The sequence below is a fragment of the Megachile rotundata genome, chromosome 4, assembly GCF_050947335.1.
Source record: "Megachile rotundata isolate GNS110a chromosome 4, iyMegRotu1, whole genome shotgun sequence".
Lineage (NCBI taxonomy): Eukaryota > Metazoa > Arthropoda > Insecta > Hymenoptera > Megachilidae > Megachile > Megachile rotundata.
The window spans coordinates 14649426-14669722 of NC_134986.1; the positions used below are offsets into that span (position 1 = coordinate 14649426).

General features: G+C 36.6%; 1 protein-coding gene across 5 annotated transcripts in view; it reads right to left on the reverse strand.

The window, feature by feature from the left end:
* LOC100879351 (proton-coupled amino acid transporter-like protein acs) overlaps positions 1 to 20297 on the reverse strand; it is a 27186-nt gene continuing 6889 nt past the window's right edge. For 2 of the 5 annotated variants that reach the window (XM_076530307.1, XM_012291952.2), the window contains exons 2-10: positions 17902 to 17972; positions 13630 to 13730; positions 13243 to 13359; positions 11821 to 12093; positions 10415 to 10499; positions 9883 to 10155; positions 6722 to 6900; positions 6484 to 6653; positions 1 to 6050 (exon numbers count right to left, since the gene is read on the reverse strand). In XM_076530307.1, the coding sequence (XP_076386422.1) occupies positions 5806 to 6050; positions 6484 to 6653; positions 6722 to 6900; positions 9883 to 10155; positions 10415 to 10499; positions 11821 to 12093; positions 13243 to 13359; positions 13630 to 13691 (1404 nt within the window). In that variant the 5' untranslated portion in view covers positions 13692 to 13730; positions 17902 to 17972 and the 3' untranslated portion in view covers positions 1 to 5805. Of the gene's footprint in view, positions 6051 to 6483; positions 6654 to 6721; positions 6901 to 9882; positions 10156 to 10414; positions 10500 to 11820; positions 12094 to 13242; positions 13360 to 13629; positions 13731 to 15191; positions 15217 to 17901; positions 17973 to 20297 lie in introns of those variants that run through there. The other 3 variants (XM_076530308.1, XM_003706085.3, XM_076530309.1) reach the window with 2 other exon arrangements.

A 20297-nucleotide genomic window follows, 5' to 3' on the forward strand; every position in this document is an offset into this window, starting at 1 on the left:
CAGGTAAGAATAGAGGGTTTATTATCGTACATCAGAAATACACTGACCAAAAACAAAAAAGAATTCTCGAACGTTAAAATATACAAAAGATCATTTGTCAAAGGATATTTAGTTTACAAAACTTGATTGTTTTACAGGTAAAATAATGCGGTAGAAAATTAATTAAATTCCTCCTTGGATCTAATTTTTATAAATCAATCTTTTCCTAAACTATCGATAACCGTAAGTACGATTCTCGACTTCTCTTCAAACTCTAATAATATTTTATCAATTTTTCCTTCGTTTCAACTTTTAATAAAATTTTTCAATTCTTCCTTCGTTTCAACTTGAAATAAAATTTTTATATTTTCAAACAGTTTATAATTCGAGTTTAAATTTTTGAACTTACGAATAACACTTAAACACAGTTACGAAGGTACCTGTTTAATTTAAGTTTTAATTATAACAAAAACCTAATTAATCCTTAATAATCAGTTCTACCAAGCAGTTATTTAAAAGAAACAATTTTGACAATTAGAGACAAACCCTTTCAGTATATTAAAATAACACGATCTAGAAATTGATAAATAATTTCGTTTATTACTAATTTTTTCGAAGAAAGATCTCTATGCTATCGTAGCTGAACATCAAATAATTAGTTCCCAACGACGTAAATATACGTCGCTCTGCAAAAATATTCCTCAACATAAAATAGAAACATCGAGAATGATTGTGCGATCGTACAAGCTCGAAAGAAAGAAACAGGACGTATCTTTTCGCTGGATTCGACAATAATTTGGATCGATTTCCCGGCAGTGACGATACAGAAGTAGCGATTTACGATGCATCTTGTTTTCGCGGTGGAAAATTTTCAACTTTGTTCTACTTGGTTCGCGAATCGTTGTACGCAAGCTTGTCGAATAAAAAATACGGCATAACTGACTACGCTTTTCTCTTTCTTATTGCTGCAACCGGGCAGTTCTTTGACCTTCTTCTTTTATGTAATATACATCTGTAAACTTTTTCAACAATATTGTTCGTTCCTGTACAAAATCTTCGATCACAGGCTTCTGTTTGTACAGTCCGTGTCTAGTGCTGGGCATTCGTTCAAATTTTTAGTGATCAAATTAGGAAGATTGACGGAAGCCAGTCACGTGGATGGAAATCGGATAGCAAAATATTTTTGCCGGTGGTTTTTCGAATGTTTTTAACACTTTAACACTTCGGTGGTTTTTTGATACTCGAATTTAATCTTGTACTTTGATACTTCATTGTTATTCATGTTATGGACAGATATTAATTATTATAATTGTGAAGATGTTAATTAGAGTCATTGTAAAATAAGAAAGAAATTATTACGGTTATTGTAAGATACAGGATATTCGGCTACTGGTGGACATAGTCCCCCTGAAATTTCTGGAGGTGGTAGTTGAAGTGGTACTGAACACATTTTTCAGTACTGAACAACTGAATTTGGGGATTTGAGAAATTGGAGAATTGAGAATTTGGGGATTTGAGAATTTGGAAATTTGAGAAATTGGAAATTTGAAAATTTGGGGATTTGAGAAATTAGAACCTTGAGGGTTTGAATATTTGAGAATTTGGGAATTTGAGAAATTGGAAATTTGAGAATTTGGGGATTTAAGAAGTTGGAAATTTGAAAATTTGGGGATTTGAGAAATTAGAACCTTGAGGGTTTGGAAATTTGAGAATTTGGGAATTTGAGAAATTGGAAATTTGAGAATTTGGGGATTTGAGAAATTGGAAATTTGAAAATTTGGGGATTTGAGAAATTAGAACCTTGAGGGTTTGGAAATTTGAGAATTTGGGAATTTGAGAAATTGGAAATTTGAGAATTTGGGGATTTGAGAAGTTGGAAATTTGAGAATTTGGGGATTTGAGAAATTGGAAACTTGAGGGTTTGGAATTTGAGAATTTGGGAATTTGAGAAATTGGAAATTTGAGAATTTGGGGATTTGAGAAGTTGGAAATTTGAGAATTTGGGGATTTGAGAAATTGGAAACTTGAGGGTTTGGAAATTTGAGAATTTGGGAATTTGAGAAATTGAAAATTTGAGAAATTGGAAATTTGAGAATTTGGAAATTTGAGAAATTGGAAATTTGAGAATTTGGGGATTTGAGAAATTGGAAATTTGAAAATTTGGGGATTTGAGAAATTGGAACCTTGAGGGTTTGGAAATTTGAGAAATTGGAAATTTGAGAATTTGGAAATTTGAGAAATTGGAAATTTGAGAATTTGGGGATTTGAGGAATTGGAAATTTGAGAATTTGGGAATTTGAGAAGTTGGAAATTTGAGAATTTGAGGATTTGAGGATTTGAGAAATTGGAACCTTGAGGGTTTGGAAATTTGAGAATTAGGGGATTTGAGAAATTGGAGATTTGAGAATTCGAATCACTCTCGCGTCCAAGCGCGCGCTATTCTCGCGCTCTGATAGGTCCATTGTTGTTCCTTAATAATTTAAAAACCAAGCTTCAGTCAGCATTTCGTTAAAGGAGAAAGTTGTTCACTACCACCTCAGCTACCACTCCCCGAAATTATTTCCACCACTATCCGAACACCCTGTATATCAATAACCATAATAAGCTACCAATTATAAATTACCAATTATAACCGATCCCAATTTTCCAAAAGTGACAAAGTGTTAAAGTGCTTACTTCTACGAATATCCAGCTACAATGCTACTTAAATATAAAAAAAAAAATTAGTCAAAGTGTTAAAGTGTTCTCAGCAAGTATCTAACAGTAATTTTCCCTTTCGAATAGGAAAATTCCGCTTCTTAACAATATCTAACACTTTACTCTTATAAATCATCTACTTAGCTCTATTCGCTTAAAATACTTTCAGATAAAAAGAGACATTCAGGAGAATACTAATTTTTGTTTCTGCTGAATTGCTCCTTTGGCAGTGCGACTAACGAGCAACTAGAAATTAGTATAGGCACCGTATGTGTTTAATTATGTATGTATAATCCTAATTAACGACTTTAAGTAGCGTGAGTACAGTTTAATTCGGCAACGTTGGATGTTTCGTGTCCCTGATTCAAAAGGGAAATGTTTGCTTAGCCTTATGTCTATGGTACATACTTCTTTTTTCGCTCGGCAGGTATAATTCTTCAGATTTATCAGATATAATGACTCAACTATGTCATATGTGATGATTTGAGTACATTAGGTTCACTGTGGTTCAACATATTCATCATTAATGTATAATGGGTCATCAGGTTTATCATATGTAATGTTTTATCAGGTTCATTATAGTTCACCAGGTTCACCAAGATTCAACAAATTCATCATGAATGTATAATGGATCATAAGGATTATCATATATAATAGTTTATCAAGTTTATTACATGTGATGGTTCACCAGGTTCACCAAGATTCAACAAATTTATCATGAATGTATAATGGATCATCAGGTTCATCATATGTAATATTTCATCAGGTTCATTATGTGTAATAGTTCACTAGGTTCACCAAGGTTCAACAAATTCATCATGAATGTATAATGGATTATGGTTTATCAAGTTCACCATATGTAATAGTTCACCAGGTTCATCATATGTAATGGTTCATCAAATTTGTCATATATAATGGTGTATCTGATTCATTGTATACAATGGGTCACTGAAATCATTATACATAATGGTTCAACAAGTTCATTATATGTAATGGTTTATCAAATTCATCATATATAACTGTTCATCATGTTCATCATATATAATAGTTCATCAAATTCATCAAATGTGGTGGTTTGACTGGTTCATTGTATACAATGGTTCACTGAAATCATTATACATAATGGTTCAACAAGTTCATTATATGTAATGGTTCATCAAATTCATCATATATAACTGTTCATCATGTTCATCATATATAATAGATCATCAAATTCATCAAATGTGGTGGTTTGACTGGTTCATTGTATACAATGGTTCACTGAAATCATTATACATAATGGTTCAACAAGTTCATTATATGTAATGGTTCATCAAATTCATCATATATAACTGTTCATCATGTTCATCATATATAATAGTTCATCAAATTCATCAAATGTGGTGGTTTGACTGGTTCATTGTATACAATGGTTCACTGAAATCATTATATATAATGGTTCAACAAGTTCATTATATGTAATGGTTCATCAAATTCATCATATATAACTGTTCATCATGTTCATCATATATAATAGTTCATCAAATTCATCAAATGTGGTGGTTTGACTGGTTCATTGTATACAATGGTTCACTGAAATCATTATATATAATGGTTCAACAAGTTCATTATATGTAATGGTTCATCAAATTCATCATATATAACTGTTCATCATGTTCATCATATATAATAGTTCATCAAATTCATCAAATGTGGTGGTTTGACTGGTTCATTGTATACAATGGTTCACTGAAATCATTATACATAATGGTTCAACAAGTTCATTATATGTAATGGTTCATCAAATTCATCATATATAACTGTTCATCATGTTCATCATATATAATAGATCATCAAATTCATCAAATGTGGTGGTTTGACTGGTTCATTGTATACAATGGTTCACTGAAATCATTATACATAATGGTTCAACAAGTTCATTATATGTAATGGTTCATCAAATTCATCATATATAACTGTTCATCATGTTCATCATATATAATAGTTCATCAAATTCATCAAATGTGGTGGTTTGACTGGTTCATTGTATACAATGGTTCACTGAAATCATTATATATAATAGTTCATCAGGTTCATCATATGTGATGTTTCATTAAATTCATCATATATAACAGTTCATTAGGTTCATCATGTATAATGATTCATCAGGTTTATCATATGTAATGTTTTATCAAATTCATCATATATAATTGTTCATCAGGTTCATCATATATAAGTGTCCGTCAAGTTCATCATGTATAATGATTATCTCCACGAGTAACCACATGCAAAGTCCAAATTACATGATTTCCACCGACATGCATTTATATCCAATGTCATTTTGTGCCCAACACTGCACGACTCCTGGTCGTAGTTAAACAATACATCTAAAAACTCTGTTTAAGGTGCGCTAATGGCGATAATGGCGCGAGAGAAGCATTACCTGAATGCTAGTCCGCTCGCAATTTCCCTAAAAGACCCTCTGCACGCTTGTCTACCTAACACGAAAAGCTCCCAAAATGATATTCTCAGGTTTCAGTAAACTTTATCATACTGATAGATCATTATCAATATTCCTACAACTTTAAAGGCAAGATTTAATTTATTTGAAATGGAAAGTGCTGTATGGATATTGTAATATTTTGTTTCATCAAACATGTGATACTAGTCTGATGAAATCGAACTATATGTAATTTGATATTTGACACTAGACTTTGATCACGTCAGACACTACTTGATTTGATATTTGATACAAGTCTGTTCAAATCAGACACTACTTGATTTGTTATTTGATACAAGTCTGTTAAAATCAGATACTACTTGATTTGATATATGATACAAGTCTGTTCAAATCAGACACTACTTGATTTGTTATTTTATACAAGTCTGTTAAAATCAGACACTACTTGATTTGACATTTGATACAAGTCTGTTAAAATCAGACACTATTACAACGTGTAACTTGATCTATCAAGATGAAAGAGCAGATTAAAACACGAAGACATCATTTCGGGAGCACGTCTCGTATATCGCCGCTGTAAGCTAAACTGAGACGAGAAGCTGCGGCATGTTCCCTATATAGCATCCTCTTACTCTCCTCTCTCTTCGTTTATCTTCCTTCGATTGTTTCTTCCAGATCGCACGTAAGCTTCACTTGAAGGAGTTAACGATGTCGACGATGCTGACGTAAGTGCCGATCACCAGACCCAGCAGACCAAACACTATCAGACAAATGTTCTTTAATAGCATGATCATGCATGGACCGAATTCTCTCTCTGGCCACAGTACGCAAATCTCGATGATCGCTGGGAAGGCGATGCCCAGGGCGGAGAGGCAGAGGGCCCCGAAGAGGGAGATGAAGAGACCCAATCTGGGTACAGCGACTGCCAGTGTGACTGAAAAAGAAAAACTTTTTAGAAATATTTCAAATGAAGTTTTTGGGAAAAATTTTGTGTAATCAATCACTTTAAGGACGTTACACACATGCACGTATAATACATACATGTACATATGAATACTTGTATGCTTGAACAGTTACCATCCTGTCTGATCAAACTTTACAACATTGTCACATAAGAGCAGTTTGATACAGCAAATAATTGACAATAATTTCTTGAAATATTTCGAATAAAATTTAATTAGAAATTTTTTGTAATGAACCACTTCAAGGACGTTACACACATGTACATATAATACACACATGTACATATGAATACTTGTATGCTTGAACAGTTACCATCCTCTCTGATCAAACTTTACAATATTATCATATTACAATATTATCAATTAGTTGACAATAATTTAGTAGCAATTAATGAATATATTTACAAGTGATTAAAGTGATGACAGTCCTGCACACGTATTCCCAGAAGATCTTCCGTTTCTGTATCTTCTGATCGAGATACGTGTTCCATATAATTTCGACAGGGACGTATCCTTGAAGAGCATGCGTGATAAAGATCGCGATAGCGAACATAATCCTGATGCTCTGTGCCATCCTGAAATGGAATAACGGTTTAATTGCCATGTATTCGAACGGAGATACGTTCAATTGAAGATCACTTACACTTCGTCCGAGCGTAAATTGAAAGTAATACTGCCGCCAGCCTTGTCTCCGTACTTTACGTAACCGAAGAACCCCATAAGAATGTAGAGAGCCACTATTACCGTCATTCCTATGTTCAGAACACCGCAGTACCCTCCGAAGTACTGTGGGGTCTTCATGTTGTTCTCCAGTGCGATAATCTGGAATTGAAAAAGAAGTATATTAATTATAATAAAACATTTATCTATTTATACTATCCCAATCTTTCTATATTCCAATCTCCTTAGTTCTCAATCTCTCTAGTTTCCAAACTCCCTAATTCCCAATCTCTCTAGTTTCCAAACTCCATAGTTCCCAATCTCTCTAGTTTTCAAACTCCCTAGTTCCCAATCTCTTTAGTTTCCAATCTCTCTAGTTTCCAAACTCCCTAGTTCCAATCTCTGTAGTTTCCAAATTCCCTAATTCCTATTCTCTCTAGCTTCTAATTTCCCTAGTTCCCACTCTCTCTAGTTTCCAAACTCCCTAGTTCCAATTTCTCTACTTTCCACACTCCCTAGTTCCCAATCTCTCTAGTTTCCAAACTCCCTAGTCCCCAATCTCTCTAGTTTCCAATCTCTCTAGTTTCCAAACTCCCTAATTCCCAATCTCCCTAGTTCCCAATCTCTCTAGTTTCCAAACTCCCTAGTTCCAATCTCTCTAGTTTCCACACTCCCTAGTTCCCAATCTCTCTAGTTTCCAAACTCCCTCGTCCCCAATCTCCCTAATTCCCAATCTCTCTAGTTTCCAAGCTCCCTAATTCCCAATCTCCCTAGTTCCAATCTCTCTAGTTTCCACACTACCTAGTTCCCAATCTCTCTAGTTTCCAAACTCCCTAGTCCCCAATCTCTCTAGTTTCCAAACACCCTAGTTTCCAATCTCTCTAGTTTCCACACTCCCTAGTTCCCAATCTCTCTAGTTTCCAAACTCCCTAGTCCCCAATCTCTCTAGTTTCCAATCTCTCTAGTTTCCAAACTCCCTAATTCCCAATCTCCCTAGTTCCCAATCTCTCTAGTTTCCAAACTCCCTAGTCCCCAATCTCTCTAGTTTCCCAGCTCCCTAGTTCCCAATCTCTCTAGTTTCCAAACACCCTAGTTTCCAATCTCTCTAGTTTCCAAACTCCCTAATTCCCAATCTCTCTAATTTCCAATCTCCCTAGTTTCCAATCTCTCTAGTTTCCAAACTCCCTAGTTCCCAATCTCTCTACTTTCCAAACTCCCTAGTTCCCAATCTTCCTAATTCCCAATCTCCCTAATTCCCAATCTCCCTAGCTCCCAATCTCTCTAATTCCCAACCTCCCTAGTTTCCAATCTCCCTAATTCCCAATCTCCCTAGTTCCCAATCTACATATACTAATACCATCTATATTTATACTATCAATACATAAATCTAATATGAAAAATTTGTTTATTAGCAACAAATGAAATTACTTTAGGGACTAAAAATATTGGAACTGGTGTGTCGTTACTGTAATTAAAATAAATATTATTCTCGATGTATTTTGTTATCAGCATACCACTTGCGATCGATCATAACTTATGACAAGAGATCAATGATAAATTATATCAAAATAACATCGAGCTCGGGATTAAACGGCACTTGAGAATCACTGAGATTTCTTGAAGAGGATGAGAACGGCTGAGAAATAATAGCATGGATTGCATCGACGCACTGACGATCTGATCACGGCAATCTCAAACTTGTCCAGTAAGTGGCCATTTATTTGTTTATTAACTGACGCAGCGGCGTTGTTGATCTATTCTAAGCGTGCAGGCTATTCGTTTCGCTAACAGTCACGGGAAATGATCGACGAGGCCAAATGATAGATCGATCCAGGGTACACGGGTAAAATCGTAAAACCGATATGATCTCATATTCAATATTGTGCTAAATTGCTTGTTTCTGTGGGCAACAGAAAATTCTGTTCTGCGTGATGTACTTGTTATTCTGTAGAAATGTATCAGAAGAGAAATTCGCGGTTGTCGATAGACTTTTTTTTCAATAATTGAATTTCTACATTTAAAAAAACGGTTAAAAAACAAGTTTAAGATTCGTAAATATGTGATATGTGTATCTGTAGGTGCATCGATCACTGTGTACACAAGATCCGAATATTTCTATGGATCTGAATATTTCTAAACAACAACCCTTCCAAATCTCGTTAGCTGTAGATTCATAATCCCTAGATTCCAACATCCAAAAAGCCCCAGATCATAGATCCAAAAATTCTCAAATTCCAAGAATTCCCAAATACCAAAAATCCCAAGAATCCCTAAATCTAAAGAATCCTCAAATCCCAAAAATCCCTAGATCCCAATCTCCCTAGTTCCCAATCTCTCTAGTTCTCAATCTCCCTAGTTCCCAATCTGTCTAGTTCCCAATCTCCCTAGTTCCCAATCTCTCTAGTTCTCAATCTCCCTAGTTCCCAATCTCCGTAGTTCCCAATCTGTCTAGTTCCCAATCTCCCTAGTTCCCAATCTCCCTAGTTCCCAATCTCCCTAGTTCCCAATCTCCCTAGTTCCCAATCTCCCTAGTTCCCAATCTCCCTAGTTCCCAATCTCCCTAGTTCCCAATCTCCCTAGTTCCCAATTACCCTAGTTCCCAATCTCCCTAGTTCCCAATCTCCCTAGTTCCCAATCTCCCTAGTTCCCATTCTCCCTAGTTCCCAATTTCTCTAGTTGCCAATCTCCCTAGTTCCCAATTTCTCTAGTTGCCAATCTCCCTAGTTCCCAATTTCTCTAGTTGCCAATCTCCCTAGTTCCCAATCACCTTAGTTCCCATTCTCCCTAGTTCCCATTCTCCCTAGATACCAATCTCCCTAGTTCCCAATCTTCCTAGTTCCCAATTTCTCTAGTTGCCAATCTCCCTAGTTCCCAATCGCCTTAGTTCCCATTCTCCCTAGTTCCCAATCTCCCTAGTTCCCAATCTCCCTACTTCCCAATCTCCTTAGTTCCCATTCTCCCTAGATCCCAAAATCTGGAGATACCAAGACCCCTAGATATCAAAATCCCTACTTCCTGAAATCCCTAGCTATATCTTTATCCTCCGATATCTCTATATCCCAAAATCCCTAAATTTCAATAACCTTACCCATACTCCTAGATCCTGAAATTCCCTAAATTTCTAAGACTAAAATCGTAACTCACCACTCCAACAGCCTCCAAAGCGAACAACGTCGTCCCGAAATAAAGAGAGAAGTTCCTAAGCGTCCCAAACATTTCTCTCTCGCTAATCGGCGGCAAGTCTTTGAACATATAAACCAGGATCATAGCCAGACCAACGAACGTGATTAGGTTCGCTAGGGTGGAGAACGGCGCCAGTAACTTCAGGTTCCTAACGTAATTGATCAAAATCAACGGTAGCAATAAAATGAGCATGTGCGTTTTAACATCCAAAGGTTCCCAGTACTGGTCTGCCACCTGTGTTCACCAACAGAACAGAGAGAATGATATATCAGTGAGTTCGATCGAATCACCCCGATCGTTCGTTCATAGAGAATTTTTTTGTTTTAATTTTCTTTCACTTGTTTCTTTAGGTCGTTTTATTATTTATTTATTTATTTATGCTTTCTTTCGGTTGTTCGCTCGATAGAAGAGAAAGCCCGCGTCGCCGTTTTTATCCGTTTTCGGCGTCATCGATTTTTTTGATTTTTTCATCATTCCCGCTTCGGCTATTTACCTGCTTGATATTCGACGCTACAAATACGATATAAACGCAGCATATTCCCAATTGATACGCTATCATGAACCCGTCTACGAGTCCTCTGCAAATATAACAGCAACTTTCATGTTACAATTGAATGGCCTTCAGCCGTTTTAGTAGTTTTGTGGGGGGATGATCTGTGCGTGCTTTGTGTGCGTGAATTGATTCGAGGTTCGTGAGCGATGCAGGAAGGGGCAGAAAAGTGCTTCACGTTTTGGAAAATTTTTCGTTACGTGAAATTATATTATTGTTGAACGAAGAAGTAATGAAAGAAGAGAAATGTTATGAATTTTAAACTGTAGCTTCAGAAAAATTGTGTCGCTGATCGCGGTGTAAGATAATATTTGATAAGTTTGTTTCTAATACTATCTTATTATCTTTCGCGTCTTTTTAAACATTTTTCATTTATGGTATCATCAATGTTTTTTAGCAAGAATTTCGATTGTCAATTAAAATAAATTAGAGAATTCTATATAGACAAATTAGGGAAATTTTTGTAGTTCAATAGCGAGTAATTTTTTAATAAGTTTCATTCATAATTTCGCGCCAATTTGAATCCGTTCGAAGTACAGTGGAGTGGCTCAAGTAGATACGGTCAACCATGATCAGACATCACTTTATTGGTTCGCATCTTCTACTAAATTGCATCAAATTTCGTAATTCCGAATTGCTGAGTCTTTTAAACATTTCAATTTTATTTGTCATACATATTTTTTCGATATATTAAAATTGAATTTTATTTAAGAAAATGATTTTTGTATTAGATTGTTGCGTGTTTGAATACTGCAAAGTCGCACACGATTTCATGACATAAAATTATCAGAAAATAGGACTTATGGCATACCAATTTAAAGCTTAACGAAGACGTCTACATAAAGGTTTCGTTAATATTTAAAAAGAAAAATGGCTGACTTGCTGTTGACAACAAACAACGTTCGATTTAAATAAATAAGATAAAATTCATTAACAATAATTTGCAGCACTTCGAGTACTATCTAGAGCACGTTAAAAATAAATCTTCCACTTCATTAACAACAATATAATACAATAAATCAATTAATTAAATTACTTGAACCAGCATTTAATCAGCTCTGATAATTAGATTGCGGATGTTTATACAAATACGTATTTTCTCAAAACATTAACGAACATTCCCAAAATAATCGTTACTGTCTTGTGACGTATAAGACCGCAAAGATAATTCACGAAAATCGATTAAGTATTATCGATGATCCATCGGTAAAATGTAAATGCATAAACATCGACAATCGATGAGCAAGAAAATGACGAAATAATGATTACGTCGAGATACACGATGATTATGACAAGTGTAGAAATATGGATGTGTCCGTGTGTAGATGTGCACGGTCGATCATACTTACGGTGCATACGGCGCGAACCATTTGACACACGCTGGACCTTCCTCGAGAGCGTACTTCATACTCAACGGATAACTCAATATAGGAACTCTTAACCGTTTACACAGTCTGTACTGAGCTTTCACTAGTACGTGCAAGCAATAAGTGCATAACACTCCTATGATCACTGTGGCTATCACACCGGTAACAAGTCCACTGTTGCAGAATGCGTTCGGCATTGCCAGAATTCCGGTTCCCAGGCTTCCTTTCAGTAAATGTATCAGGGTCTCTGCGTTTCTGTAAAGAAATACACTCTGAAATATTTTCATGAGAATTATAATGTTGGGAAATTTATAGATCTAGGAACACAGGAGACAAAAAATTTTAAGGAATGTTAAGATAATTTTCTCTAAGGTATCCGAATTCTCTAGTTCCAAATTTCCTAGCTTTTAAATTTTCTACTTTCAAAATTTCCTAGTTATCAAATTTCCGAGTTCCGAATTCCCTAAATCCCGAATTCCCTAGTTTCAAATTTCGTAGATCCCAAATTCCTTAGTTCCAAATTTCCTAGTTTCAAAACTCTCTAGTTCCAAATTCCCTAGTTCCCAATCTCCCTAGTTCCCAATCTCCCTAGTTCCCAATCTCCCTAGTTCCCAATCTCCCTAGTTCCCAATCTCCCTAGTTCCCAATCTCTCTGGTTTCCAAACTCCCTAGTTCCCAATCTCTCTAGTTCTCAAACTCTCTAGTTCCCAATCTCTCTAGTTCCCAATCTCCCTAGTTCCCAATCTCTCTAGTTCTCAAACTCCCTAGTTCCCAATCTCTCTAGTTCCCAATCTCTCTAGTTTCCAAACTCCCTAGTTCCCAATCTCTCTAGTTTCCAAACTCCCTAGTTCCCAATCTCCCTAGTTCCCAATCTCTCTAGTTCCCAATCTCCCTAGTGTCCAATCTCTCTAGTTCCCAATCTCCCTAGTTCCCAATCTCTCTAGTTTCCAAACTCCCTAGTTTCCAATCTCTCTAGTTTCCAAACTCCCTAGTTCCCAATCTCTCTAGTTCCCAATCTCCCTAATTCCCAATCTCCCTAGTTCCCAATCTCTCTAGTTTCCAAACTCCCTAGTTCCCAATCTCTCTAGTTCCCAATCTCCCTAATTCCCAATCTCTCTAGTTCCCAATCCCCCTAATTCCCAATCTCCCTAATTCCCAATCTCCCTAGTTCCCAATCTCCCTAGTTACCAAATTCCCTAGTTCCAAAACTCCCCAGTTCCAAACTTCCCTAGTTACCAATTCTCTGGTTCCAAAATTCCCCAATTCAAAAATTTCCAAGTTCCAAATTTACTAGTTTTAAATTTCTCTAGTTCCAAATTTCCTAATTTTGAAATTCCCTAGTTCTAAAATTCGCTGGTTCCCATCTCGTATGATTAAGAAGAGAAACATCGATGGAATACTTACGAAGTTGGATTTGGCCTATTTCGATGTTTATGGGGGTCGTAGTCTTCTACGTTTGCAGTCGGTGATATTGGTACTTCCGATGCATTTAGACCACTTCCGGCGATTTCATTATTAACCCTGTAACCGCATCAATTTGCAAATGTAATCGTCGTCCGACAAGTTCTTGTTGTTTGTCGAATATTCGGAACGTCCCGTTCTTTGTTACATGTTCCGACGGGAATTAGCATCAATTACCCAAACAAACAATCGCGAACAAACCACAGGTCAGTCGTATATGATACTTGTACGGAACGTATCAATTTCAGCTTCATTGAACTTTGAACGAATCGAATCGAATCGGTTGCTTTTTCCACGCACGGAATATATATTAAGTAGAATAAGACGTACTTGTACGGGCTCTCGGAACCGATCAGCTGCATGTTTATCGTCTCCTCCTTCGCGTTCTCCATCTTTATTGCTCACTCAATTTTCTCTTCTCGTTTCTGTATCTAAAAAGTAAGAAACAATTTATCAATATTTTAATTATCAGTTGGTGATTTTAAAGAGTCATTAAAGGTTTCTGTTATAGAGACTGTTAGTGGGTAGTACAAATTCCCTAGTTTTCAAATTTTCTACTTCTACAATTCCCTAGTTCCAAATTCTCAAGTTCCAAAATTCCCTACTTCCAAATTTTCAAGTTCCAAAGTTCCCTAGTTCCAAATTCTCAAATTCCAAAATTCCTTAGTTCCAAATTTTCGAGTTCCAAACTTCCCGTGTCCCGAATTCTCAACTTCCGAAATTCCCTAGTTCCAAATTCTCAAGTTGCAAAATTCTCTAGTTCCAAATTCTCAAGTTCCAAAACTCACTAGTTCCAAATTCTCTAATTCCAAAATTCCCTAGTTCCAAAACTCCCTAGTTCCAAATTCTCTAGTTCCAAAATTCCTTAGTTCCAAATTCTCAAGTTCCGAAATTCCCTAGTTCCAAATTTTCAAGTTCCAAAGTTCCCTAGTTCCAACTTCTCAAGTTCCGAAATTCCCTAGTTCCAAATTTTCAAGTTCCAAAGTTCCCTAGTTCCAAATTCTCTAATTCCAAAATTCCCTAGTGCCAAATTCTCAAGTTGCAAAATTACCTAGTTCCAAATTCTCTAGTTCCAAAATTCTCAAGTTCCAAAACTCCCTAGTTCCAAATTCTCAAGTTCCAAAATTCCTTAGTTCCAAATTCTCAAGTTCCGAAATTCCCTAGTTCCAAATTTTCAAGTTCCAAAGTTCCCTAGTTCCAACTTCTCAAGTTCCGAAATTCCCTAGTTCCGAATTCTCAAGTTCCAAAGTTCCCTAGTTCCAACTTCTCTAGTTCCAAAATTCCCTAGTTCCAAATTCTCAAATTCCATAATTCCCTAGTTCCAAAATTCTCAAGTTCCAAAACTCCCTAGTTCCAAATTCTCTAGTTCCGAATTTCTCAAGTTCTAAAATTCCCTAGTTCCAAATTCCAAAATTTCACTAGTTCCAACATTCACTGGTTCCAAATTCACTATTTCCAAAATTTCCTAGACCCCAAGTTTCTCAGTCCCCAAATTCCCTAACTGTTACAATTACAATTTCCCTAACAAGTTACATAGAAATTCAGACCCACCGATTTCTAGAATGATGAAAACGCGAATGATCGAGATATGAGATAACGAAAATGTTAAGAATGACCTGACGATGACTTCCGTGTGGCAGATCATTTGAGATCTCGATGTGCACAGCAAGGATCAAAGAATCGACCCAGATAGAGTACAGACCGATACATAAAGGCTCCTAATCAATTGGCGGATATGGAACAACGGGACGGGATAAAAATGGCAATTCATCATTGCAAATCTGTTGTCAGGGACGAGGAGCAGAGAGGATCGTCGCGTCTAGCTTTAGCACATTCTTTCGCGAACTGATTGTTCTTAATTATTGCATTGAGGTCAAATGTAGTTAACTTACCGAAGGTTATATATACAACAAGTGCATTCTCACTTCGCCGTATCTGCGCGTTCAATTGATCCACGTTCGTTCGAGTCTCGAAGCTGCGATCGCGCGCGAGCATCGCCTCGAGATCGTCTTCGAAACCCCGTGATCGAAACTCGATATTCGATGGTTCGGATCGTTTTGACCGTACGGCTAAACGCGTATTGCGGTTACCTTGTTCGACAAGCTGAGATGAACGAGCAGATCAGGAACAAGCAGAAGATTCAGAAATAAGGAAATCATTATCTAGTTAGCATACTAGACGCGCAAAATAGAGACACGCGATTTCATTTTGATTGAATAATGATGATTTATGAACCCATGATTCTTGTAACGAACTCGAACGAATGTTTAAGTATAAGATTGATGATTAGACTAAATGACTTTAATAACATTTTGCAGTAAATAATTGGGAAACTGCGTTGAAGAGAAGAAATTAAAACACCATATTAGTAAGACGAATAAAGTTGAAGTACCTCCTGGTATTTCGTAATGTTTAATAGGAACGATGTAATTGCATATAGTTAAATTACGAGACGAAATTCATCTAAAAATTATTCATTTAAAATATCGATCGACGTATTCGAAAGCAACAGGACTGCATCATCCAGAAATGTCTGAAGCAGTTGACCGAACCCTTGACACAGCCTCGACGTCGTGGCGAGTTAAATTTGGCAGTCGTTTATCTATGTCAATGGTACTTCTTATCGCGTATAAAGCCGCATCTGAGTCAATGTAACAGCCACGACACACGACCGGCTGTTAAACAATTTTATTTGGTCATTGACATTGTGTGCTCCCTATTAATATGAACCTCGAGGAAGAATCGTTCGCGCGGACAAAAATCGCTTAACCCGATGCGTGCATCGATAAAATAATGATAAATAACTGTGGTGATTTCTTCTTAGATCACTCGCGCCAACTTTGTATCTCTTCTTGAGTAATGCGAGATGTCAACTTGAAAGTTATTTTGAAATAAATTATTTATGTTTACAACACAAAGTAGACTCTCGTTATATTGCATAGAGTGATACAGCTGGTGGCGATATAACGCGAGGACGTGGAATGGATGGTGATATAATGCGGGGATATGGAACAGATGGTGATATAATGCGAGGACGTGGAATGGATGGTGATATAATACGAGAATGTGGAACAGATGGTGATATAATGCGAGGACATGGAACGGGTGGTGATATAATGCGAGGATATAAATGAGAGGCGATATAATGCGAGGATATGAATAAGTAGCAATGTAACGCGTTGGTATGCAACGAGTGGCAATATAATGCGAGGATATACAATGAATGGTGATGTAACGTGTGGATATGCGACGAGTGGCGATATAATGCGTGGATATGCGACGAGTGGCGATATAATGCGTGGATATGCGACAAGTGGCGATATAACGCGTGGGTATGCGACGAGTGGCGATATAACGCGTGGGTATGCAACGAGTGGCGATATAACGCGTGGGTATGCGACAAGTGGCAATATAACGCGTGGGTATGCAAAGAGTGGTGATATAACGCGTGGGTATGCGACGAGTGGCGATATAACGCATGGGTATGCAACGAGTGGCGATATAACGCGTGAGTATGCAACGCGCGGTGATATAACACGTGGAAATGCAAAGAGTGGTGATATAACGCGTGGGAATGCAAAGAGTAGTGCTATAACGCGTGGGTACGCGACGAGTGGCGATATAACGCGTGGGTATGCAACGCGTGGTGATATAACGCGTGGCTATGCAACGAGTGGCGATATAACGTGTGGGTATGCGACGAATGGCGATATAACACGTGGGTATGCAACGCGTGGTGATATAACACGTGGAAATGCAAAGAGTGGTGATATAACGCGTGGGAATGCAAAGAGTAGTGCTATAACGCGTGGGTACGCGACGAGTGGCGATATAACGCGTGGGTATGCAACGCGTGGTGATATAACGCGTGGCTATGCAACGAGTGGCGATATAACGTGTGGGTATGCGACGAATGGCGATATAACGCGTGGGTATGCAAAGAGTCATGATATAACGCGTGGGTATGTAAAGAGTGGCGATATAACGCATGGGTATGCAACGCGTGGCGATACAACGCGTGTATATATAACGAGTGGCCATATAACGCGTGGATATGCAACGGATGGCGATATAATGCGATATAATGTTACGCGTGAATTAATAATTAATGTAATTGATATAAATGCGAGAAATTAAAAATCGCAGTAATAAAAGTACACGATTAAATGAACGGATTGTTGCTACGAGTTTATCAGTACGGGTTATCAATGGAAATTGCAAAGTAACTCGATTCAACGTGCAAAAGCATAGTCAGGAAGAAACAATTAGGTTAAAATCGTAGTGAACGATTAAGTTACGCAATCAGAAACCGGACGATCGCTGTTCGTGGAACGTTTAGCAAGTTCAAGCTCGTCAACCTTACTCTTGCACGTGAATCCTCCGTTTCCACTAACCGTGATTAAATTAATGGAACTAACACGAAAATAAACGTTTGAGAGATTCACGTTTGTCGAATATATTCGTACGTTGATCATGCAAGTCAATGAATTGAAACCGTCGGGGAAATAATTAATTGGCGACTTAATTGGAACGACAATTATCGATACGAAAATAGAATAGATTACTCGATATTTCAAAAATTTCTATCTTGAATAAAATTACCTGTTACGTTGAAAATAGAATCGTTTCTTCTTTCTAAAAAACCCTGTTTGTCGAATGGTCTTTGACTTTCCCTGTAAAACATGATCGAATCAGAATCCAATGATTTGAGAACAAAAATGAGAAGAATTAATAAAAGATAAATTACAAGAGCCTCATGCGCTTATTGTGCTAAGAATTATGCTTGAGCATTATAGGTATGACAAATTACTAGCTCAAATGAACTTGACAGTAACCTAACACTCGCTACATTTCATATTTCTAAAATCCTAATACAACCTAGTTACGAGGTACTAAAATAATGCGTTGCTCGAAATAAATACAGCTCGAACTACCTCAACCTCTATCCATAACAAAATCACCACCGCTGGTTTCTTTTAACCGTGGAATTTAGTTCGTTCTCAATAGTCACAGCTAATTACATTTAATAGTGTATTTTGGCAGCGTCGGACGAACCCTCAAAATTGTGTTTTGCTCTAGAAACTGCACACCCTAATTTAACACTGGCGAACCTTGACTTTTCCCTAAGAAATAGCTTCGTAAATGAAAAACCAAACAGTAAGCTATTATTAAATACATTAATCTTAGCTATTAATTTCATTGACGATAGCTTTCATTGAAATAAAAGATACAAACAAGCAAAATGCTGAATCATTTTAATTCAATTTCCTACTTTTTTCACGATAAATTAATTGTGAGGTACAAATTTTATAATCAGCAAAGTTTCAGCTTTTTAAATCTGCAACATCTTCAAGTCGCGATATCTTCAAATATCATCATTTTGAAGGAGTCCTAAAGATTTCAAACTTCCCTAGGCTAAAGTACATAGCTCAAAAATTCCCTGAATCTCAAATTCTATACTTAAATAGTTCCCTAGATTTCAAAATGCAAAATTATAAAAATCCCTAGACTAGAAATTTCATGGCTAAAAAATTCCCTAGACTCCAAGTTTTATATCTTAAAATTTCTTAGATCCCAATTTCTCCTAGACCAAAATTCCCTAGACCCCAAATTCTCTTAGGTCAATATTCCTTAGATCCCAAATTCTACTACACAAAATTCTCTATACCCCAAATTCTCTTAGATTAAAATTCTCTAGATTCCAAATTCCACTAGACAATATATACCCTAGATCTGAAATTCCCCTAGATCCCAAGTTCTCCAGTTCCCAAATTACCTTAGATCAAAATTTCCTAGATCCCAAATTCCACTAGACAAAATTCTCTATACCCCAAATTCTCTTAGATTAAAATTCTCTAGATTCCAAATTCCACTAGACAATATATACCCTAGATCTGAAATTCCCCTAGATCCCAAGTTCTCCAGTTCCCAAATTACCTTAGATCCCAAGTTCTCCAGTTCCCAAATTACCTTAGATCAAAATTCCCTAGATCCCAAATTCCACTAGACAAAATTCTCTAGATCTCAAATTACCCTAAACAAAAATACCCTGGATCCCAAATTCCTCTGACAAAAATTTTCTAGATCCCAAATTCCCCTAAACAGTAAATACCCTAGATCTGAAATTTGGTAATAGTGCAGGTCATTTTGTCAAAGTTAATTAACAAACTATGATAAAATTGGTGACTATTAATTTAGTTTAAAATAATGAAAATTTTCGGACAAAGGCGTCACAATGACGTCAGCTAAAACACTTGAACAATTGTAGCGAGTTGAAACGTAGGGCTACTTGGCTTAAGTATAGTAATCGATCTCCTAATTCTTACTTCCTCGGGTCGCATTAGGGGAACACGTCAACCAGCTCGTGAACGCATAGCCCCGAAACAATATCACAAGAACACATATGTATATTTACGCGTTCGCTAATTTTAGACAGCGAAAGTATTTTGCCACCTGATGAAGAGAGCTGTTAGAGAACGCGCGGATACACTAGAATTTATGAATCATAATACATTTTTTTTTATATACTCCTTCGTTCGCTACATTTTTGAACCTAAGCAAGCAAGTTGCGTATAAATTACAAAGTTTTTATTGATTTGATCAATTGATCTCTGAATAGAAAAATGAATTAACTTGCATTTTATGTGAATCGAGAAAAATTAGCGTTTGTCCATTTCGATGAATTATATTAGCAACGACGTTACACGCGAAGCATGTCCTCATCTACTCAGTTGTGCTGTTCAAATATCGGAAGCTTCTTCATTCTCAATACTTGAGATGATGTTCATTCTTGATAAACATCCATATGTAATCTACTGAATCTTCCTATATTTAAATATATCGAATTTCAAAAATATTTAATGACTGCAAAGATTACTACATTCGCAAGTCTGTAGAATTTTGTATAAACTTTCAAATGTGATGAGATCAGTCAGTGAGATCAATAAATTAACATCTGTAGTGCATAAGATGGTAGTATAATAGTGCTATTGTGTAAT